General features: G+C 39.7%; 1 protein-coding gene and 1 long non-coding RNA gene across 8 annotated transcripts in view; one reads left to right on the top strand and one right to left on the bottom strand.

Moving 5' to 3' along the window:
- Fat3 (FAT atypical cadherin 3) overlaps window positions 1–24964 on the top strand; it is a 611059-nt gene that overhangs the window by 502103 nt on the left and 83992 nt on the right. For all 7 annotated transcript variants that reach the window (XM_074081331.1, XM_074081345.1, XM_074081335.1 and 4 more), the window contains 5 exons: window positions 7577–7852; window positions 10168–10378; window positions 14826–18899; window positions 22431–22627; window positions 23591–23744. In XM_074081331.1, the coding sequence (XP_073937432.1) occupies window positions 7577–7852; window positions 10168–10378; window positions 14826–18899; window positions 22431–22627; window positions 23591–23744 (4912 nt within the window). The remainder of the gene's footprint in view (window positions 1–7576; window positions 7853–10167; window positions 10379–14825; window positions 18900–22430; window positions 22628–23590; window positions 23745–24964) is intronic.
- LOC141425040 (uncharacterized) overlaps window positions 1–24964 on the bottom strand; it is a 203374-nt gene that overhangs the window by 126573 nt on the left and 51837 nt on the right. The gene's annotated exons all lie outside the window — the stretch shown is intronic.

Here is a 24964-nt window from a genome sequence, read left to right as displayed (position 1 = left end):
GAAATAGAGGCAGATCAAGGTTAGGTAACTTGAGTAGACCATGGGTTCAGATTCAAGCAATCCAGAACCTTCCCTTTCATCTGATATACCACGTCACTTCTCAAAGGCAAGATTATACCTCTGTATCTGTTCTAAGGCAGGAGTTACAAGAAGGACATGTTTTAGTCTGGCTCCCTGGCCAACGTGAAACCTCTTGTAGCTATCAGAATGTCTCATAGCTGGCCATGCATCCCATGAATGCAAAATACACAACTTCTTCATAACCCTCGCTTCACCCAGCTGGGTTTCTGGACCCCAAACTCACATTTAGGAAGAGACATTGTGGATTATGACAACTTTCCCCTAGCCAGGTGCCACTCTGTCTTCATAGTGAACGTAAATGAATCTAAGACAAAACTCTTCCAAGGGTCAGTGGATGAAAACACACAATAGTATATAATACCTGATTTTTGCATAATACAATTTACTCTCAAGGCTTATTTTTTTGAGATTCATTTCCCTGTAACCTTAGGGTAGTTAAATCAAGTGTTGTCATTGCAGTCATTTTCCAGTGAGAAGTTGAGTTTAGGTGGCCTACCCAGGTGTACTGTGGTAAAGAGATACAAGCCCACTTCTTCCTTCTCAAAATCATATACCATCTCAGGAACTTTCCCCTATACATTGATATATAAAAATGTACAATTTGCTGTTTATGGTACCACAGAATTTAGTTCACTCTCTGAGAATCAAGTTTTTCTTAGTAGGAATAAGACCTTACATGTTTCATGGGTTGTTGTAAGAATGAAAAGAAGATAATATGAGAAGGTTCTTGGAATCTATGATGTACTGAACACACACAAGCTTTATTAACACAATCTGTCTTTCAACTCAAAATTGGAATAACACAACTGATAGTTATAAATTATGTGTGTGACTTTTATTGTTATTCATGAAAGAAGAGATAGTCATGGCCAAATGATAATCTAAATATTACATTGTTTTGATTTGGGGGCTAAGGATATGTGATTTTGTGATCTTAATATGCTTTTCTTATTCAAGTTGTGCTTTAGATTCTTAAAGACAGAAAAACCAGCATTGATTTGTATGCTTCACAGCCAAACCTGACATTAAAAATCTCTTTCCAAAAGTCTCCAAGATTCTTAAGCCTCACAAAGGCAGTTAAATTAGCTTGGCCATAGTCTTTCTGCCACAGGACTTGGACTCATTGGGGCTGGGAGGGCTCTGACCTGTATTTCCAAGGTTAGCCTTAACCTCCACCCTTTAAGAATTTCATTGTTCCTGTTTCTAGTGCTATTTGAATTTCCCCACAGGCCTGCTTCCTTAGAAAGCAGATTTGACCTTGAATATTTGGGCTTTGTCTTTTTCCTTCCCTACATCTGTATAAAAAGGAGGGAAAGGCAAATCATTTTTGCTAATGCTATTCCATGAGTCCTAGATTAAGACAATCCCTGAGAAGTCATTTCATTAAGGGTTTTGTTCCATCCACTTTAGTGTCATCTGCCTCTTAGCAGGTGAAAAAAGCAGTAGCCCAAACCTTCCTGGTATATTTAGATAAAGAAAAAAAGAAATGAGTGCAGATGCATGTAGATAAAATAAGGCAGCAAGCTGGCACTTACAATATGAGACTTTCTGTCTTAAAAAAAGTGATGATAAATTTCACTATATGTAATAGATAGATATGTGCCTTGACAACTTGTGAGAAAATCAATTTTTGAAAATGAATTCCAGTTTTAAAGGCACCAGGGAATTTTCTACTTAAAATAATCCCATGATTAATGTGCCAGAAATGAGAATGACTCCATTAGTTATCTATTTTGTAAATTAGGATTTCTTTATAGTAAAAAAATGATATTTGCACAAATATTTGTTCACATGTATTATGTACATTTTTCTTCATGTGTTTGCAACTTAAATGCACTTGGAATTGGCCTGATGGAATGAGCATAGAATTGGCTTTAGTGGGCCTGGCTTGAATCTGTCCTTGACCTCTTGACTTTGGACACATCACTTGACATTTTCCCCATTGATGAACCAGGGATCGTAAAGTCAGGAATGAATATAATTCAGATTTATACACTGTGAAACAAGTACAAGTTGACATGATTTTTCCACGTATACATTCAAAAACAAAATTTGTGAGCTTGAGGAAACTACAGGGGACATCAACCTTGAAATCCCAACTACAGGATGTTTTAAATGTGGTTTTGAAGTGCCAGGAGAGGCAGAACAGAATTTCAGTAATTTAGGACTTAATTGTTACTAATAAAAGACAGAGCTCTTACCCTACAACCCAGCCCTGTGGACACTGCATACCATAAGCCTTTGTGAAGCAGGGTTTGGCTTCTGCCCAGACTTAGCTTAGAGGAGCCTGCAAACCCCAAAGTGCTTGTGGTAGGCAGCATTGAAGCAACTCTGAAGAGACTTCCTACATTCGGGTTTCCTCCTGCTTTGATTCCATTGTACTTCTTCGGGCATTTCAATTACCATTTTGAACACAACATCTTTGAGAGTTGCTTTGCTTTGTTTGTTAGTTCAGGAGCTCACAAATGGCCCCGACTGTGGGAAATAAAAAAGCAAATGTGGGGAAGGAAGTCTTTTACAGAGAAACACTTGTTCTGACTGTAGATTAGGCTTAGGACAAAGCAAGCAGAAAGAGGCAAGCTTTTCAAGAGCACATCAACTTTGAAACTTCATGAAGGGCAGACTTGCTGGCCCAAAGACTCTTTCATCCCTTAATATAACTGCCTCTGTGAACTCAAATATTTTAGCATCTTGACTAAGTTAATTTGAACTTTTTAAAGGAAAGAATTGGTATTCAAAGTGTCTAGTATGGTTTTGCAGTTACATTGAAGATGAAAACAATACCCAAAATTCTATCGCCACACTTCTCAACCCTTTTTTCTGGCAGAAAGCACAGGGCAAAGCTTGTCCCAAGACAGTTTCACTCCCAAGGGCAACTTGTCCTGGCACAGAGGTGACAGCTCTGCCCTTTTCCTCCCACTCAGAAAAACATCTCTATACCAAAGTGAGTGGTGGTGCAGCTAATGACAAGGGCAGCCATAGTCTGGTTACATTTATTACCAAAAATAAATGCATTTCTCAAATGCAGTCAATGCTAACATACTATTTAATGGAGAATCATTACAGGCTTCCCATTAGTAAGGAATAAAATAGGAACTTCACTATGTCCACTACTGTGTGATGTTGTGTTTAAGTACTGGACAATGCAATAAGACAAGAAGAAAATGGTAAGACTTTTTCTACTGCATGTGGCATAATAATATATCTGAAAATCTCAAAGGAGTGAGTGGAAAAAATACTGCAAATGCTAGGAAAATTTAGTAAGATAATGGTTTATAAGTTTAACATAAAAATCAGTGGCCTATATATGTAACCAAAACCATGAAAAAGTGAAAAGACACCTTGGAAAAGAAGATCCCATTGATGACAGCACATACTGTAAACTGTATTCAGAAGTTGCCTGAGGCAAACTGTAATATCCCAGAAAAACAAAACCAGGAGATCTGAACAAAGTAAAATAGACAACCATATTCTTGGAGAGGAAGGCTGCATTAGAAAGAAGTAGAGTGGATGCTCCCTTAGTTAACCTGTTCTTTTAGCATAATTCCAATTTTAAAAACTCTCAAGTTTCAGTCAGGTGCCATTCAAGCTGATTATTAGGTTTGTAAGAAAGTTCAATAAGCAAGAATAGCCAGGAAAACTCTGAAAAAGAAGAACGTGAGAGGCTCCTGCCTTTACAAACATCAAATCAGATCTTGCAGTCTCTACAAGTAAAAAACATTTTTATATTGGTGCATGAAAAGCCAGATGAGCTAATGGAACAGCATAGAAAAATCCAGAAATATATTAAGTGCATATATAAAATTGGTATAGAAAAAATCAGTGCAAAGTGGTAGTCTTCTAAAACAGTAGCATTGACATGAATGCAGAGCCTTGTGGAAAAAAATAAAACTGGACCCATTCGTCACATAATATGCCAGGAAAAATTCCAAATGGGTTAGATGTGAATGAAAGAAAAGGTAACATATGAATGCTATTTTGTAAAAAAGGTCTGTGTTCACATGTCTGTAACATGGAGTGCAGAATATTTTCTGCAATGACTTAATATCCAGAAACAATAAGGGAAGATTGGTTTATTCCTTTTTGCATAGCAAAAAAATTTACTATGAATAAAATACATGACAAAACTGAACACAACTTTGCAATTTGTATCACCAAATTTCCAAAAATAAAAATGGAAAAGACCATCAAACCCACAGAAGAATGAGCTGATATAAATAGTTGAACAGAAAGAGAAATACAAATGGTTCATATCCATGAAAAGATGCTCAGCCTCAATCATGATAGGAGAAATGCAAATTAACACTACACTAAGATGCCATTTCACTTCTATCAGATTGGCAAAACACCCAAGTCTTATCATGTATTCTGTTGGCAAGGCTGCTAGTATCAGTCATTCTTATATATTATTATGGAATTGCAAAATGCTAAAGCCTTTGTGAGGAAGGGCTGAGGAGTGGCTCAAGTGGTAGAGCACCTGCCTAGCAAGCACGAGGCCCTGAGTTCAAACCTCAGTGCTGCCAAAATAAATAAAGCCTTTGAAAGAGGAAATATGAAAATATCTAACAAAACTATAAAAGTACTTACTCTCTGCTCAATCAATCCAAATTCTGGGAATCAAATATATGCTCACAGAAATATTAAAAGGCATGAGCACAAAGCTCTTCCTTGCATACTCTTTCTAAGCGAAAAACTGAAAACATCTTAAACGAAACTAACAGAGTACTAGTGGGTTAACTGTGTCACATCTATCTACCCGTTGCAAGACTATCTTTGAACTCCTTCTATCTGCAGGATGTGGCACCAGCCTGTTAGCAAAAACAACAGTAGCACGTCAGGTCAGATGTCTTGTTTGGGGCTGCCCTGTGCATTGCAGCATGCTTCACAACGCCCTTGGCCAATACCCAGTAGATGTCAGCAGCGTCCCTCCTTCTAGTTATGTGATGAAAAATATCTTCAGACATTTTTGGAGTGAGTTTTGCCAAATGTCCCCCGGGAGACAAAATCATTGCCAGCTGAGGACCAAGCAACTTACCTTAATTAAAATTGTAAGATTAATGTAATGTAAGTAGATGGCATGGTAGGGATAAGTGCATAGAGTATGATTGTACAAACAAAACAAATTAGCAAACCATGTTATTTATTAATAAAAATTTTCTGTAAGAAGAGGAACTAGGATGAAAGGGAAAGGTACAGCAGCCAAACTTCTTTGAGCATAACTTTTTTGTAAATTTGACTTCAATACCTTTACATATAACACTTAAAACTTAACCATTAAGAAAATAAGTCTAGAATTTGAAAGCAAATGATCTTAAATGTGTATCTAGTTGTCAGCATGTCTTCATGGGGAGTTATTTTAAGTGACTATAGTCATACTAATTCAACTTTACATTCCTAGTTGAATAAATCCTAAGAACAAAAACACTCTGAAAAGTAGTATTAAAATGTTTTATATGACCATAATTGTAACATAATTATAATAGCAATGCTGATATTATTCTGAGATTTTTGTGCATGTATTTCTGATAAAACAATGACTAATTATGATGATATCATTGAATGTGGAAGATGTCAACATGGGAGAAAGGAGAAGCAAATGTGAAAGTAGAGGCATAATAAAAACCTTGATGCTCTAATTGAAATCGGAAATATCAGTATGAACTCATGAAATCTTTGTTTCAAAAGGTCCTTTCCTAACTCTATCCAACGACTAAAACTGAAATGTGGTAGCTAGTCCAGTCACAGCAAGTGTTCTTAGTACCAGAATGTGATCTCCAAATAGCATTTCTAAAGAAACCAAGGCTTTTTGAAAGATGCTTAATTCAGGATTCCAGGAAAAAGTGGACAAGACAATCCTGAAAAAAAAATTCCCAGTTGAAAACAAGGAAGCTATCAGGGTTTGAGATTTGTGTCAAAAAAATCTCAAGAGCTGACCTGAGGAGAATCCCACTAACAAGGAAGGAATGTCTGTGCATCAATAAAATAATACAGAAGCAATCAGTGTGATTAAATTCATGAGATCACAATAATGCTTGAAAAATACCTCAGTGGTCACTTTCAGTGGGGCTAGAGAACCAATAATTTATTTTAAAATGATAAAAGGAAAGAATTAAGTAATTATATTGTTTTTCCTATATAAATTATACTTCCAAATAAGCAAATAGTTGAAAAATTTCTTTTTCAGAACTATTCCAGCTTATAAATGGATAAGAAATTATAGTTAGAATATTACCATTTTGAAAAATTGAACAAATTAGTGACGTCTGTTTAATGACCATCCATTGCTGTCAGCTCCACAGAATAAGAGAGAGAAGCAGATATACATCTCCAGAAGGCAGTACCCCGAATCACTCAGGAGGAAGAGGGAAGGGGGATGAGCAAAAGCTTGATCAAACTAATAATTTGTAGCAAATCCAGGGGACAAAGGATCATGTAGAACAAAACCACAAGCATGCTATGTGTAAAATTCAGATGGAGACTAAAGAGAAAATGGCTCAGTTTCTTCTGCTGCTAATAGCAACATAAAAATTGCAAGGAACGTGAAAGAGACAGAGAGAGAACCTATAAACTAAAATATAACTCAACCAAACACAGTGTTTAGACCTTATTTTAATTTCTTGATTAAAATAAACTAAATAAAATAAAATATATATATATGTGAGCACAATGTGCTTACAGTTACATAAATGGAAATATCAACTGAATATCTGATAATATTAAGAGATTACTGTGTTCACCATTTAGGTGCAGTAATGATAACTGTGTTGCACATGTGTGTTGTGTTTGTCCCAAGAGTCCCTCTCTTTTAGAGATTCACACTGAGATTACATATAACTGGGATTTGCTTCAAAATAACATGAGGCAGCAGGTGGGAATGATGGGATGGAAGCAGATTAGCCATGAATGGATCGTTGTCAAAGCTGAGTGATGAATACACAGCATCCATTAAACCATGACTTTTATACCTGCTTTGAAAATTTCATAAAAAATGCTTTATGAGAGAAAATAATTTAGAAAGTTTGCATTTTAGCTATTGTTAGCACCAAGTTCTTGGCTAGAGATGGTTCTATTTATTCTTCCCTCTCTTTGTTACCTTCTCCATTCTGTCACTACCGCCACGGAAGTCCGCCATGAGAAAAGGCATGAACTTAAGGCAGAACTTAAGAGAACAGGAACTTACCAAATGAAAGTCATCTTGGGGTCATTTACATTGTGACTCAAATAATTCCTTGCAATTATCACCGTCAGGTGGCTGTCTGAGCTGTTCAATTAATAGAGAGAATATTGATCAGCTCATAGTTCATGTTCCTGCTAATGTGAATTGCTGGTTTATTGTCACTCTCTAATTAGGGAGGGTTTTTGTAAGAGGGCTTCCCACATGTTGAGGTAGCTGCTAGGGTCCAAGGACATAGGGGGAGAAAAAGAGGGAGGTACTCTTTTATTAGCAGTGAGTGGATTCGAGTTTGTCATCACTCTTGTCTTCTTATAACTGTAGGTATTTATCACAGTGCTGGATAATAACGATAACGGTCCAGAGTTCTCTCAGCCCAATTACGATGTGACAATTTCCGAGGATGTGCTTCCTGATACAGAGATTCTGCAGATTGAAGCAACAGACCGAGACGAGAAGCACAAGCTGAGCTACACTGTGCACAGCAGCATCGACTCCATCAGCACGAGGAAATTCCGGATTGACCCCAGCACGGGCGTGCTCTACACTGCAGAGAGACTGGACCATGAGGCCCAGGACAAGCACATTCTCAACATAATGGTAGGACCAAACTGCTGGTTCACTCTCCCAGCAGGGCATTAACCAGTCAAAGCACACACCTCGGTACCGAGTTTTGTAAGCCATAGTAAACTTGGTCTATTCACTTCCAGGTTGCAATCAGGCTTGCCTTTCTATTTGTTGTCATTAGACACCAACACCATATTTTTCACCCAACTGAAATATTAGACATAGCAGACTCTGGCTGTTCAGTAAATGCTGCTGACAGACTGGCTTCAGAGCGAAGGAATAGGCCATGTTCCCAGACTCTGGAGTTGGTTTGCATCCAGATTATGTGGCAAATTCTAAAAGAAGTTCCTTGAGAAATTAATCACAAGGGTAATCATTTACTCAACCTGTGCAATACACAGGCCTAAAAAACTTTCGAGACATGCTTTAGTACTTTCTGTACTGGTGTTGGCCTAGTAGCAGATACTGGCACACAAAAGAGATCTCAACACACACCGAGGCCTTTGAAGAAGGTGAAGTCTGAAACTGTGCTTTTTTATGTTCCTGCAGATTATGTAGAAAAAGTTGTTTTCCTTGTAGAGTAAGCTTTGGCTGGTTCACATCACTAAGAAGGGATTCATAAGAATAAATCTTGTTTAATTTATGGCCTATAATCGAAGAACCCCTCAGGTGAGGCACAGCCTCTGACTACCAGAGCCACCTTGCGTTCCTGGAAACCAGCCAGGATGACAAGGACTTAACCTTGTACACTGACTGACTTTAAAATACCCTAAGACTGTGAATTCCCAAGCAGCTGAAAGTAATGTTCCACTAGGTGCTAACTTCCCTTTCTGAGACTGGAAAACTTCCTGACAGGAGGAAATTTGAGTGCCCCTGCTCTTGACTCTGGTTTCCAGGGAAGAAAAGGGACCACTCACAGAGGTCATCTGGCCCTTCATTCATTTAGTCAGTGTTTCTTGAGCACATACTGTGCAGCAAACACTGAAGATACAAAGGAGACAAAGTCCCTGCCAACATTCAACTGGAGCTTACCTAGATTTCACGAATCCCAAAACATAGTTCAACTTGGTCCTTGCATGTGGCAGGCTAGACTATAGAAATTCAGCACACTCACCAGCTTGATTTTGCATGTTTTCTTCAAAAGCCAGTGACTAACTCCATTCTCCTGGTTCTTCAAGTCATCTCTGTCTGTTCTTTCCTTCACAAACTCAAAATTCAGTTTGGTCAACCTCTACCATTTTTCATATGTGTAACTGAATATTTAGAGCAAACAATTTTATGCTACCTTTCTGAAATCTAAGCCATTTTGGTTATTTCACTCATTCCTTCTAGGCACTATTTGTGAAAACCCCTTTCTATTTGATGGCCCTATTTGGTACATTTTCTAATTCCTTCCTGAAGTTACACAGTCTGAACCTGAACAAGCTAAGAGAACACTTTTGATTAGTGCTGCATCAAATTATAGCAGAACCACATGGTTAAAGATTTCATTGTTTATAAGCTTCTGCCTTATGCAAACCAGGGGAAATTTAGTAGTTGTCAGGTAAATTTCATTGGTAGAGTCACATTGGGGTCTCAATTTTAGAAATTAAAATTGGATAAATCTCACCAGTGGTCAAGTTTCTCCCCCAGTTCTGGGCCTTTGTCGATATTGGGTCTTGTTACCTAAAAGTGCTTCCATCACCACCACTGTCCTCCTCCTGCTTGGTCATGTTACTTCTTCAAGGAAGTTGAATGCTAGGTCAGGTTCTTCTTGCTACTCCTCTTCAGGGCATTTTTGGCGTATCCCATGCTGTGCTTTCAACCAGGTGTTACACTTATCCGTTTACTTGTTTTATTTCCTACTTAACTCTAGGCTTCTTCAGGGTACAGCATATATCTAATTCACTACTGAACCACCAGAGTCAAGCCAGGGACCTGACAGAAAAAAAATGACAATAAATGTTTGTTGAGTGAATGAATGGCAATACCAACGTCACATTCAATAATTCAACTCTTTAGTCTTTCCTCTAGAAGAGCCTCATCCAGCATTCATGAGCAGCTGTGTACACACCTAGCAAGCGGGAAGTGGCTGTGTGAGGGACCTAAGCAAAGTGCTGTGATATCCACGCATCAGAATGAGCACAGGCCATAGGTCAGCCATCCACTTGAGCAATAAAAAATCTTCCTTTGCTCACATTCAGTTTCTCTCTAGGTAATATCACCATTTATTGAGCACCAACTAAGTGACTGGGACTCAGGCAAGCACTCTGCGTGCACTATCTCATTTTCTTTTCACTATAGACATAGCAGTGAGTACATTGCCATTTAAGATTTTAGTCCTACTGCTTCTTGTATTTTGCCTAAAGGTCAGAGATCAGGAGTTTCCTTATCGAAGAAACTTGGCCCGGGTGATTGTGAACGTGGAAGATGCTAATGACCACAGTCCTTACTTCACCAACCCGCTGTATGAAGCGTCTGTGTTTGAATCTGCTGCTCTGGGATCAGCCATTCTGCAAGTGACAGCTCTGGACAAAGACAAAGGGGACAATGCAGAACTCATATACACCATAGAATCAGGTGAGAACTACAGACCAGCACAAAGTTGGTGTGACGCATGGCATTTGACCCCCTATAGTCTTTTCACCATGTAAAATTCAGATTGTTACCACTGGAAAGTTCCAAATGAATTTTTTGGCCAAGAAACCAATTTATTTGTGTGATGACAGTGCGTAAAGTTCCTGGCATTTCAGAACTGACAGTGAGAAGTTTCCTCTGTTGCTTTTAAATTGAATTTTTCTGGAAGAGAGAAGCAAGAAGAAATTCAGTGGCCTTCACCCATTGGCCAGTAAACCAGTCTCAAACTAAAATAACCAAAAACCTCCCATCACCTGAGGGCTGCTGGTTTGTTTGAATCTTACATGTCTTTGCTCACTTGTCAGTAGGTGGGCTGTGAACCTCAGAAATCCCTTACCCCCACTAGGAGCACAAATCCCGCCTTGGAGGTAATCAGAATAGCAGAGTGCATAGTGCATACGGGGTCTGAACTGCCTGCTTCACCAGACAGATAAACAAGTACAGCCTCTTATTTTGTAAAATTTGAGATTTTTTTAAAAACTGACTTTAGTATCCATAAGACAAGACCATAGCTTACTGATGGTATGGAAATTGCTAGCTAGAAAACATTTATGACAGAGAGACGAATGTCAAGCAAAGATAGGACCTAAAAATGACAAATATCCTTTGTCTGCTATACTTTCCTTCCTGTGTTCTGTCTTTTTGAATATTCAAGCCACATATTTCTGCAACATTATGTCCGTCGTACATAATGCCAAAGCAATCTCTTTTCATGCTAGGAATGGAAAGACTTCTTTCCCTTCATTTAAATGTAGAGCATTTTGTGAGTAGTTGAATTAAAATAGGGATGCTAAAATGACTCTTTTGGAGTAGAAAATTTAGAAAAAAGAAAAGCCAATAACCTTCTTTTTAAAAAATCCCTGCATTGAATAATAATCTAAAACTGTTTTCTCTGTTAGGCACCAGTATTTTATGTGAGCCTGTGCTAAATCTGTACCAAAGAAAAGAAAAAGAGAAGACAGGAAGCTGGTCCTTAATGACTAGCCTAAAGAGACTTCCCCATTTCTTTTCTAGGTTTCTGTTGGATGTTAGTTCAACCAAAAGCCTGACTAGTACTTAGAAATCTATCTTACATTTCTTGTTTATCATACATTTTTTTTTAGGATTTTTTTTGATGGTACTGGAGTTTGAACTCAGGGCCTCACACTTGCTAGGCAGGCACTCTACCTCTTGAGCCACTCCACAGCCCTTCCATTTTTATTACTTCGTTATGTAATCTTTGTTCTTCTGGTTCTACAAATAATAAGGGAAATTTAAAAAACAAATATTTAAGTAATATCACATAATGTATCACCTAATCCAACAATCTTTTTGTTATTTCTTTGGTTCTGTTATTCTTGTCTCTTCTTTTTTCCCTATATCCATTCATTCCAATCATTTGGATATAAGGCTTTATTTCTTCTTTTCTCATCATTTTATAGACATCTATCTATATGTCTTCCTGCTTTTTATATACGTCATGAGACTAGTACTCTATCTCTCTTAAAGGGCCAGGTAATTGGTGAGCCAATTTGGAATGTTCTCGAGGAATAAGTTAACTTATCACCCAGCTGAAAAGCCTGCTTCACTTAGATTTTCTCAGTCATTTCTTTAACAAGTGACTAAAACAAAAGACCAAAGCTGTTTCCTTAAAACATCCTTTATACAGAAAACCTGAATTTCTAGAAAATCATAGGAATAATTGATATCTCAAAAAATGATCTTGGATTATGTGTGTAAGAAGCTAATGAGAATTGCAATGTAGACAACAAGCCTCTCACAATACACAGACCTACCCTGAGCCTGGACTGGCCCTAGCCAAGCAAGTTCCTTCCCAGAGGATGGAAAGAGAGAGACAGATTCCAGGGGCCTCAACATCTTGAAGCAAGTGATAAGTGGTGTATAAAAGTTATGTTTTATTTAACTTGTCTCACAAACCTGAGATAAGACAGATTTTACTCTTTTCACTATTGGGTTATAAATTTCCTGTCTTGCCCGGCCCCTGAAGTGACCATTGAAGCTTTTTGTTTTGGCAGGACTGGTGTGCAGAGCTGCATGTCGTGTATTACGCTCAGGGTTTGTGATTGGTGCCAATGCTGGTTCTGAGGCAGAGCAATAGAGGAGACACCAGGCTAAGAGGTGACATAGGATGGGGACATATTGGATCCTAAGATGCAATCAGAGAATTAAAAATATTTTTTAGATCTACTTCTCTCAGTCAGTCCACAAATAATTACTGAGCACTTTCTTTGTGGCAGGCACTAGGCTATATACCAGATAAATAATAAGTAAGAAAATGCTTTTGCTCCTTTGTCAAAAGTCTACAAGAAGCCATAGATCCCAAGATAATAGGCAAAGGTTCATTTCCAAAGACGTAAGGAGAGGATAAGCAGGAAGTGGATTCCAAGAAAACGGGTCAGTGTACTGAAGAGGGAAGGAAGACGACACACTTGGGACCTGACGTATGAGCACAACAGCCTGGAAGGGTGCAGCAAGCAGCCATTGGGCAACGGGATTATGAAGTCCTAGTGGAGGTCAAAAAGCTGTCTTCCCTTTATTCCTGGTGTAATATATCTTGTTAGGGATGAAGAAATATTGCTGGGTCTGGAGTGAGAGAGAGGACTTTTCTAGAAACTCTGAGGTAGAGCACTGCAATCAATAAACACAGGGAGACTTGGGACTGTTTACATTCATCAATCAGGGTTGATGACAGCACTCCACCAGAAGATGGACATTGCTTAAGTGACATGATGGCAGGCTCAAACACTGGGCTCATGCTCAAGTTCATGGTGCTATTCATTGAAAATGTGGAAGTTTACCTATGAGATCATTGAACTGTTTGTTGTGGTCCTCACGAAATGGTCATGTTTAGGTAGCAAGGTTTTAAAAAGTCATGCTAGCGTTCAAGATAACATTATTTAATATTCACATTTTGGGGCTGGAATCAAATAGACATCTTTATTAGATGTGTTTCCTCCTTAAAAATAAGTACCTTATTGAAATAGATTTTATGTGAATATGACCTTTTTCTATTCAGACACGGGACAGTTTATTCAGTAAGTATATAGCAGAAGCATGTACACAGCGGTATTTGCTGTCTCTTTCAATGAGCGTGTTACAGAATTGCCTCTGGATCCTGGAGCCTATCTTAATGATTTCTGACATTTAAATGGTCTACAGCTATGCTGTAATACAGTACTCAAAAATAAAGAAAAATCCAGATATAGTTCAATGACCAAGATCTCTAACTTTTGATTTAAAAGACTCTAAACACAAATGCGTTGTGTATTACTTGAGATATGTCAGAAAGCCCAAGGAGGTAAGCATAAAGCAACTTGGTAAAGGATGCAGCCTTACACTGTCTGCTATTTTGGAGCTCTGTGTCAAACCTATCTTTATTACATTCTTCAAGTTCTGTGTCTCCCATTCTTTACCCCTCTTCTATTCCACTTATCCTCAACAACCCCAGATTGCAAAATACTGCATATTTTAGAGGTAGAGCTCCAAATCTTGATGTTGCCATGACCCACTGATGTTCCTATACTAGACATGTTAAGGGTCCCCATGTTTGGTTTTATAAGGGCTATGCCTGAATTTCTTGGTTTTAAGGCTAGTTCAGATTATCAACAGTTTTCTAATTCACCACACCTCTACATGCTTAGTGAGTAGAAGGGCTACAGATTGCAGCAGCTACTTTATAAATTTTCTGTCAACTTTCACGGCTGTCTGCATGTGTGGGCATTCAGGCGCATGAGAGAGGGGTACAGCAGGAGGGACGAATAGGAGCCCAGTGAGAAAAAATCCTCACAAATTGCAAATCAAAGAGAAACTTGGGAAGAATTCTCTATGCCTGATAAAACCCACCTCACCAAAGTAGTGTTTTGGAGGAAGTTGATTTTGATAGGTGAAATAGTACCAATGCAGATAATCTGAAACCAAAAGACTATGTGATAATGTCCCCAAACTATTCCTACAATGCTCTCTTTGATGTAGAACAGAGAATGTGCCACTGTTTTTTGATAGAGAATACTAGTGGCATTGGCACATCCAGTTCAGTCTTTCTCTCTTCTCACAAGGATGGGAATGAGGAAATCCTACACATTAGTAACAGAAATCTCTCTCACACAAGTTCTTGTTTCCCAGTCAAGTGCACATAGTGCTATGCTGCTTTTGCTGTTTTTAACCTGCATTGTGAACCCACTGATAGAAAATTAATAATTTTACTGGAAGCCTCATTTCAGTTGCTTTTCAATATTCTCAAAAGAAAAGTCTCTCATTTTTTTTTTACAATAATAAGGAATGAAAACAAACAATTGCTTTCTACTGGCCACATTACAATAAAGTACCTTTAGCAAAAGAGATTTTAATAACCCACTTATAATTCATTTCCCCCATTGATTTCTGTGTTTAGGGAACACTGGGAACACATTTAAGATTGAACCAGTCCTGGGCATCATCACTGTCTCCAAAGAGCCAGATATGACAATGATGGGTCAGTTTGTCCTGTCAGTCAAAGTCACAGATCAAGGCTCTCCACCGATGTCTGCCACTGCAATTGTGCGTATTTCTGTCACCATGTCTGATAATTCTCACCCTAAGTTCACTCACAAAGACTACCAAGCTGAAGTAAGTGAAAACATTGATATCGGAACATCGATCATTCTCATCTCTGCCATCAGTCAATCTACCCTTATTTATGAAGTCAAAGATGGAAACACTGATGGGATCTTTACCATAAATCCATATTCTGGAGTTGTCACCAATCGAAGGGCTCTGGATTATGAACGTACTTCCTCTTACCAACTCATTATTCAGGCCGCTAACATGGCAGGAATGGCCTCCAATGCCACAGTCAACATTCAGATTGTTGATGAAAATGACAACGCTCCAATTTTTCTCTTCTCTCAATACTCAGGCAGCCTGAGCGAGGCTGCTCCAGTGAACAGCATTGTCAGGAACTTGGATAACAGCCCACTGGTGATTCGAGCCACTGATGCTGACAGCAACCAGAATGCCCTGCTTGTGTATCAGATTGTGGAGTCTACAGCCAAGAAGTTCTTCACAGTGGACTCCAGTACAGGTGCAATCAGAACAATTGCCAACCTGGACCATGAGACCATTGCTCATTTCCATTTTCATGTGCATGTGAGAGACAGTGGCAGCCCCCAGCTGACAGCAGAGAGTCCTGTCGAAGTCAATATTGAGGTGACAGATGTGAATGATAACCCACCTGTGTTCACTCAGGCTGTGTTTGAGACTGTCTTACTTCTCCCTACCTTTGTTGGAGTGGAGGTTCTGAAAGTTAGTGCCACAGATCCTGACTCTGAGGTGCCCCCTGAACTGACATACAGCCTCATGGAAGGTAGCTTGGATCATTTTTTAATTGATTCAAATAGTGGAGTAGTCACCATAAAAAACAATAACCTCTCCAAAGATCACTACATGCTGATAGTTAAAGTGTCTGATGGAAAGTTCTACAGTACGTCTGTGGTCACCATTATGGTTAAGGAAGCCATGGACAGTGGCCTCCACTTTACACAAAGCGTTTATTCCACCTCGATCTCAGAGAATAACACTAACATAACCAAAGTTGCTATTGTCAATGCAGTGGGAAACCGCCTTAATGAGCCCTTAAAATATAGCATCTTAAACCCAGGAAATAAATTCAAGATAAAATCTACCTCAGGAGTCATTCAGACTACTGGAGTCCCCTTTGACCGCGAAGAACAAGAACTGTATGAGTTGGTGGTGGAAGCCAGCCGTGAGCTAGACCATCTGCGTGTGGCGAGGGTGGTAGTCAAGGTTAACATTGAAGATATAAATGACAACTCTCCAGTCTTTGTGGGCCTCCCTTACTATGCTGCTGTGCAGGTTGATGCTGAGCCTGGAACTATGATATACCAGGTGACAGCCATTGACAAAGATAAAGGCACAAATGGAGAAGTGACCTATTTCCTACAGGATGACTATGGTCACTTTGAAATTAACCCTAATTCAGGGAATGTTATTTTAAAGGAAGCTTTCAACTCTGATTTGTCCAACATTGAGTACGGAGTTACCATCCTAGCCAAAGATGGTGGAAACCCTTCTTTGTCCACATCTGTGGAACTTCCCATCACTATTGTCAACAAAGCAATGCCTGTGTTTGATAAGCCCTTTTATACAGCAGCCATCAATGAAGACATCAGAATGGACACCCCCATTCTAAGCATCAATGCCACCAGTCCAGAAGGTCAAGGCATCATATATATCATTATTGATGGGGATCCTTTTAAACAATTTAACATTGACTTTGACACTGGGATCCTGAAAGTTGTTAGTACTTTGGATTATGAAGTTACATCTGTTTACAAGTTGACAATAAGAGCCAGTGATGCCCTTACTGGTGCCAGGGCTGAAGTCACTGTGGACCTGCTGGTTAATGATGTAAATGACAACCCTCCTATTTTCAACCAGCCCACATACAATACAACATTATCAGAAGCATCTCTCATTGGGACACCTGTTTTGCAAGTTGTCTCTACTGATGCAGACTCAGAAAACAATAAAATGGTACATTATCAGATTGTTCAGGATACCTACAACAGCACAGATTATTTCCACATAGATAGCTCAAGTGGCTTAATCCTGACAGCAAGGATGCTGGACCATGAGTTGGTGCAACACTGCACTTTGAAAGTCAGAGCAACAGATAACGGCTTTCCGTCACTCAGCAGTGAGGTTCTGGTTCATATCTACATCTCCGATGTAAATGACAATCCTCCAGTTTTTAATCAACTCATTTATGAGTCATATGTGAGTGAATTAGCCCCCCGGGGCCATTTTGTAACCTGTGTACAAGCCTCAGATGCAGACAGCTCTGACTTTGACCGGTTGGAATATAGCATTTTATCTGGGAATGATCGGACAAACTTTCTGATGGACAGCAAGAGTGGAGTCATCACACTGTCCAACCACCGAAAGCAGAGGATGGAGCCTCTGTATAGTCTCAATGTGTCTGTTTCTGATGGGTTGTTCACCAGCACTGCCCAGGTGCATATCAGAGTACTTGGGGCTAACTTGTACAGTCCTGCCTTTTCACAAAGCACATACGTAGCTGAGGTGAGAGAGAATGCAGCTGCTGGGACAAAGGTAATTCACATTCGAGCTACAGATGGGGACCCAGGGACATATGGGCAGATCAGCTATGCCATCATAAATGACTTTGCCAAAGACCGATTTCTTATAGACAGCAATGGACAGGTCATGACAACAGAAAGGCTAGACCGGGAAAACCCTCTGGAAGGAGATGTTAGTATTTTTTTGAGGGCTCTCGATGGCGGAGGGAGAACAACTTTTTGCACTGTGAGAGTGATTGTTGTAGATGAAAATGACAATGCTCCCCAGTTCATGACTGTGGAATATAGAGCCAGTGTCCGGGCAGATGTTGGGAGAGGCCACTTAGTCACTCAAGTTCAAGCCATAGATCCAGATGATGGAGCAAATTCAAGGATTACTTACTCCCTCTATAGTGAGGCCTCAGTCTCAGTGGCTGACCTGCTAGAAATTGATCCTGACAATGGCTGGATGGTTACAAAGGGCAATTTTAACCAGCTGAAAAATACAGTGCTGTCATTCTTTGTCAAAGCAGTAGATGGGGGTATTCCAGTAAAGCACTCCCTCATTCCTGTCTATATCCACGTACTGCCCCCTGAAACATTCTTGCCTTCATTCACCCAGCCTCAGTATTCCTTTACCATCGCAGAAGATACAGCCATTGGAAGCACAGTGGACACTCTGAGGATTTTGCCCAGTCAGAATGTCCGATTCAGCACAGTTAATGGAGAACGGATCGAAAATAACAAAGGGGATGTCTTCATCATAGAACAGGAAACAGGTACTATCAAGCTTGATAAACGTCTTGACCATGAAGTTAGCCCAGCTTTTCACTTTAAAGTAGCAGCTACTATACCTCTGGACAAAGTGGACATTGTTTTTACTGTGGATATAGATATCAAGGTATTGGATTTGAATGACAACAAGCCAGTCTTTGAAACATCAAGCTATGACACCATCATAATGGAAGGGATGCCTGTCGGCACCAAGCTCACACAGGTGAGAGCCATTGATATGGATTGGGGAGCCAATGGGCAAGTCACTTACTCCCTCCATTCAGATTCCCATCCTGAAAAGGTAATGGAAGCATTCAATATTGACAGCAACACAGGTTGGATCAGTACCTTGAAGGACCTGGATCATGAGACAGATCCTGCATTCTCCTTCTCCGTGGTGGCCTCTGACCTTGGAGAGGCATTCTCTCTTTCTTCCTCGGCTCTGGTGTCTGTCAGGGTAACAGATATAAATGACAACGCACCAGTCTTTGTCAGCGAGGTGTACCGAGGGAACGTGAAGGAAAGCGACCCACCTGGTGAGGTAGTAGCCGTCCTCAGCACCTGGGACAGAGACACATCTGACATTAATCGCCAAGTGAGCTACCATATTACAGGTGAGTCTCATCACCCACAGTTTTCACCACGTGCTCTGTGTACTGAAGAACGATGGGAGTTGGCAGGAGGTTAAGAGTAGGCAAGAACGAAGATGAGATGAGCAACCAAGAGTAATAAAAACCTTCTGGGGCTAGATAAGATGACTAAATGGACTTGGTTTTCATTGATGATTCTTATAAACTCAGCCTTAGTCTAAAGTTCATTTGTGTGCCTACAGCACATTACCCAGGTTGGCTTATAATGCACGTGTTACCTCTTACCATTTTTTAAAAAGTTCAGTCAAATATTTTAGTTGAAGGGATGTGTTTTAAACTGTATTCCATTTCTCTACTTTTATGGTGCTAAGGAAAACAAACAGCTTGATCCCAGTAAACTTCATACACAGGTTTGTCCTGGTCATAAAAATACATAGACACATACATATACAAGTTAGAAGTTACAATTGGACCTTTTGCTGAGAATTATAACTCCAAATCAAGGGTTATTTCTTCCGACAAGACCATTTTCTTGGATCCTTTTTCTGTGTTTTCAAATCTTAAGTAGCTCTGCAGTGGGAAAGCCAAGATAATCAAATGAGGTCACCAAGAGTGCACAAAAATGTCCCCGTTGCTCTGCAGGGCTGAGGATTTCACATCAGATTGAATAGAGTTCTCACTGATTAGGAGAAGCTTTCTGGGAGTGACTGGCCTTCAGCATGGAAGAGGAAGGGGTTGGTAGTATGGTGACAGCCTTCCTAAAACAATTTGGGGTTTTAAAGCTAATATTTTCAAGCTCACACATTCAAAGCCAGAATATAAGCAAAATGCCAAAGGATTTTAAAGAATCCATCAGTGCTTGTAGTCAGGTGGCTTTCCCTTTAGAAAAACACATTATTCAGAGTGAAAAATGAATTAATTAGAATGCCCTTAGGACACAGAATCTGCTTAAGTATGTTAGTGGAAAAGTTAATTAATCACTGCAGAATAAGATCCACAGCAGAGCAAACATGTCAGTGCTTGGGTTGCCACACTTTTCGGGATTATCCTCCTTTCTCTTTTATGAAACTGTTTTCTTGATGGTGACTCCCATTCAAGAACACTTCACGAATGCTGTGTTTTATCTGATAGATACCTCAGTCTCTTTTCACTAAAATGTATCATTCTTCAGTTAAGACATGAAAGATAGTGGAGAGAAAAGAAAGACAAGAATGAAGCAACACTCTGATTTATTTGCATTTACTTTCAGGAAGAAAAAGGCTTCTTAGGCATTTTGAGGGATACTTTTCTATTTGGAAAGGTTGTTGAATGCTTGGCTTTAATTATTTTTACTTAGTCTCTGAATTCTCAAGCGATGATTTAAAGAGACCATCCCATCAACTTGACCAAAGTAATGAGTACAGAGAAGCTTAAAGCTACTGTTAGTATAGACGTGCCAACCACCATCGGATTTTAATTAGATTTAACTTTTGCTCTTGATGGAGCACAACTTGGCTGTGCTGTCTCAGATTAACGAAGGACCATTAATCATTTTATGTAACAAAAGAACGAAGTGGGGCTGCTTGCACTGAAAGCATTTAATGGAGAAGTTAAATTTGTGTGTGCTGAAATAATATTCAACTAAAGCATAGTTGAATCCAAGCCAGTGACGGTGGAAAGTGATATCCCAGGGAGGACCCTGGGCCTCCCTAGAACAAGGTTCCTCAGCCAACCACAATTGATATGCGGGACTGAATGGCTCTTTTGTGGGGGAGGGCTCTCCTGTAGACTGTAGGACATTGAGCATCATCCTGGGCCTCTACCCACGAGCTTCCAGTAGCACATGCCTCAATTGTCACTCAATTGTCACTCCTCAGCTGACAGCCATTGCCCAGAGAAGAGTGCAGCCTTCATCTTTTCTGTGCTGTCCACACAATTTGGTTCTGTTTATCCCAGGGTTGCTCCAAGTGAGAAGGCCCTAGGACTGACCACCTCCCCATGCCATAGAGTGCAGTGTGACACTCGGGATTCACTCCTTCCACTTAGTCTCTCCTGTAGAGGACTGTGATTTTCTTTTCAGATTTGTTATGAGAGGTGAGATACTGTCATTATTTCATGAAGTAGCAGTCAGCATACAGTATGCTTTCCTTGTTTATTTGTTTATTGTATTCAAAGATAAACTTAGACACTTTTTTTAGACATTCTCACTATGTAACCCATAGTTACAGCTGGTACTGAACTTATATTCCTCCTGCCTGAGACTCCTGAGTTGAGATCACAGCCATGTACCACCATGCCTGGCATCACATTAAAATTTTAAATACTTTATTTGAGCAAACAGCAACTCTATGGGCAACAGCACTATGTTTAGAGCTTCACCAGTGAGCCATAAGGGAAAAGCTTAAGTTATTATGCTCATGTAAGCAAGACAAAGAAAGCATTTGATCAGCCAAAGTAGAAGGTAACCTTAAAGTCCCTCTTAGAGGTTAGGTAGTGTTTTCTTTCTGGTAATGTTTAAGTTTTGTTTTACCATTTACATTGAGTTGCCTCAATGTAACTGTAGGAACTCAAGGCACTGGAGCCATTTTGACCACATGGCTTCCTGTTAATTATTTTAGACCCCTAAAGCAGGGGGTGGTTTGCTGATTTTCTCCACTGTCATAGCCTTGCTGCCAGACCAGTCACACAGGGTAGGTAATACATACTTGTTGAATGCTGAAATCAGTGAAATGATAGTCCTCAAACTCGATTCCTAGCCTCTTGCCAACTGTGTTCAGCCCAGTCTTCTGGGGGTTTGAATTGACACTGTTTCCCTTTTAGGGACTGGGTCAAGGTAGTTTTCTTCCCTCCTCTTCCCACCTTAGCTAGACTACTTTTGTCCATGTAGTTTAGTGAAGTGGAAAAGCAATGTGACTGGGTCCACGGTCAGTTGCTTCAGCACATAGAAAGCTGTTCCACTTCATCTCTACTTTCTTCACTTTCACCAGCTTCACTCTGGTAAATTTGATCTAATTGCAGTGCTAATCTTTGAACTGCTTCTTAAATGACCCCTCATTAGGGCTATTTAATATAATGGGTCTTCCTCTGTCATGTAAACTTTTCTCCCCAAACTCCAGTCCTTATGAGAAGAGCACAGCTGTATGATAAAGCCTTCATTAAAAGATTCCTTAATAGAGCTGGCTGCCTTCTCTTGATTGCATAATCAACAGCTAATGAAATTGTCTTGGTAACAAGAGCTACAGTGTATTACATGCTCTCTTGAGACTAAGTGGAACGACAATTGTATCATCCTGAGAAGACGATTGATTCTTCACAGTTTGAATTTGATTGTCCTTAAGGGGAACTAAACAAGAGATCATCTCCAGCTTCTCTAAGTGGGTTTTATGCTCTTGGAAAGTTACTGTTTTACTTTCCACACAAGCCAAGCATATAAATAGCATGCTTAGTGCAGGAGAATTGAAGGCAGTATCAATTTTTCTCTGTAGCACCAGTGATGCAATTGAAAGTCACCTGGATGGCCACACATAGACCAAGGCACTCCATTGCCTGTCTTCAGATGCTCTGTTTTCATTGCAGGAGGAAACCCCCGAGGAAGGTTTGCCCTGGGCCTGGTGCAGAGTGAGTGGAAGGTATATGTGAAGAGACCTCTTGATAGAGAAGAACAAGACATTTACTTCCTCAATATCACTGCCACTGATGGGCTTTTTGTCACACAGGCCATGGTGGAAGTGACCGTCAGTGATGTAAATGACAATAGCCCAGTATGTGATCAGGTGAGATTGGGGGATTGTAGTTCTGCTTTTTACTCTGCTTCTCTAAAATTAAATCAAAATCACTTTCACTTTTCTTCTTAAGGGCAGGCTAACTTCTGTTCATATCACCCATTTGAGGTAAAAGCTCAAGTTGAATCTAAGAGGTTAAGAAGTAGAGTCTAGGATAAAATCTCCCAGACAAGAAAAGAATATAGCTAGCAAAGTCAGGTACCTAATACCTCATTTTCCCCCCTCCCCCAACAGTAAATCTTGAAATTAAGTAGTTCTAAGTAATTCGTAAAGGACCTCATAACTTCTCTGGAAGTCACCAGTATCATAAAAGAAATAGCCCAATCTACATGATGTTACCTGTTTGGATAAGTGGAAATGCCAGGGCTGAACATGGGTCTTCTAGCTTCTCATGAAGTAGCCTGTCCACTACTGTACAAAAACATGATAGCAGCACAAGTTGTGAGTGTTACATTTCATTTTCTTTCTTACTGGCAAATCACTATTCATGTACTGAATTTTTCTCAACATGTGGATGGATCTAGAGACATTATTAGTGTTGTATAGCTTAGAAAAGTGTTGTGAATAGATACTCTACCATGGGAATACCAAATGTTAGTATTGTTCTTAAAAGAGTTGAAAAGAATCCTAGGAACTCATTCAGTCTCAAAAGAAAAATGAACCATGATCAATGTGTGATGTGTGTCATGGCTTTCACAGGGTGGCAGTTTTGCCTTTTGTTTTCTTCACTGTTGTACTTACAGGAAGGCTCAATAAAGATCTTTTGAATTAAGGGGTATGTAAAAGGTAGGGCAGCAGAGTCACAATATATTGTAATATGGATCTGTGGCAAAGGAAAACCAGCAAAAGCTAAATTATATAAATGAATTTTTAAATAAATAACATACAATGCTAAATATGGCAATTGTACCACAAATACTAAGGATTTAATTCCTTTTGTTTACCTTGGCCCAGGTTGCGTATGCAGCATTATTTCCTGAAGACATTCCATCAAATAAAATCATCCTGAAGGTCAGTGCCAAGGATGCTGATATTGGATCCAATGGAGACATACAATACTCACTCCACGGATCTGGAAACAGTGAATTTTTTTTAGATCCCGAAAGTGGTAAGGTGAAATTTCTTCTTTGAATAAATGCCGTTGTATGTTCATGAGAGAAGCTAAACTCTCATGTGGATAGTACACTAGAGCTCTCACAGGGTGCTCTGGTGTCTTGAACTCCAACAAATGAGAGTAGGAGTAGGGGTCCAAATATGGGTGCTCTGGGGTACACAGACTTTATTTGGGTTAGGGTTAGGGGCTTTTAAACTACAGTATTATCAGAAAGTGAGCACACATCTGTATTTGTTTTTCTCGCCTATGAGTTAAAGAATGGGCTTATAAAAGGTTTAAGTGGAATCACACCCCAAATGCAGCTTGCCACGCAAACTGGAAAGTGATGTCTAGCAAGGAGAGGTTTTCCATTTTGAAATTAATTTTGGGCCCCTTCCTGACTCTTATTAACACCACTTTCTGGTTTTGTTAAACATTCCTGCCTGGTTTCTCCAAAACCATGAGCCCTCCGATTTGCTTGCATATTTGGGTAAAATTTACAAGGTGAAATGTTATGTAAACTAAAGGCAGATGCCTGCATGGAAGGCCAGAGCTAATGGGGAAGTCATTTTCTTTGGAAGCAATTCTTCAGTGTTGTGAATTGGATGATTCATCTAATGGCAATTCTTAAATGAAATATAAAGATTGAATAGCTTTCACATTTCCAGTGTTGGTTTGGTCCTAGTGAACAATGACTAATGAGTCTTCAAAAGGGTAGGACTCTTTCTTGCCCCACTTCCATGTCCACTGTACCTCCTAGGAAGATCCACTTAGCTGCATGGCAATATACCACTTAGCTACTTGGGTCTGCGAAACACTTATTGAGGCGCTAATAGCCATGTAAGCACTTTATGGGGTTTATGTGGTAGACTCCAGATAAACAAACAAACATGCCCAAGGGAAATCATGGTTCAGTAGGGAAGATGGACAAATATACCCATAATAATGAAAGGAGCACCCAAGAGGAATATAAAGGATCTGTATCTGAGCATAGGAAGAAGTAGTCAATACTCTGATGGAAGGAAAGAGGAAACTGCTCAAGAAAGGACTAGCATTTAAACTGAGCCAGGGTTCTAGGAGCAAAAGCAGGACACTGCAGCTTACAGGGACAGCATAGGCAGAGGAGCACAGCATACCCAGCTGATGTTGTGTACGAAAGTGGCAGGACAGCAACTTTAGGCCAGACACAGAGGGTCTTTAATGTCCCACTGAAGAGCACTGGGGGCTTTTTTGAG

The sequence above is a fragment of the Castor canadensis genome, chromosome 1, assembly GCF_047511655.1.
Source record: "Castor canadensis chromosome 1, mCasCan1.hap1v2, whole genome shotgun sequence".
NCBI lineage: Eukaryota > Metazoa > Chordata > Mammalia > Rodentia > Castoridae > Castor > Castor canadensis.
The sequence above is the reverse complement of the archived record's forward strand: the minus strand, read 5'-3'. Positions and strand labels throughout refer to the sequence as shown.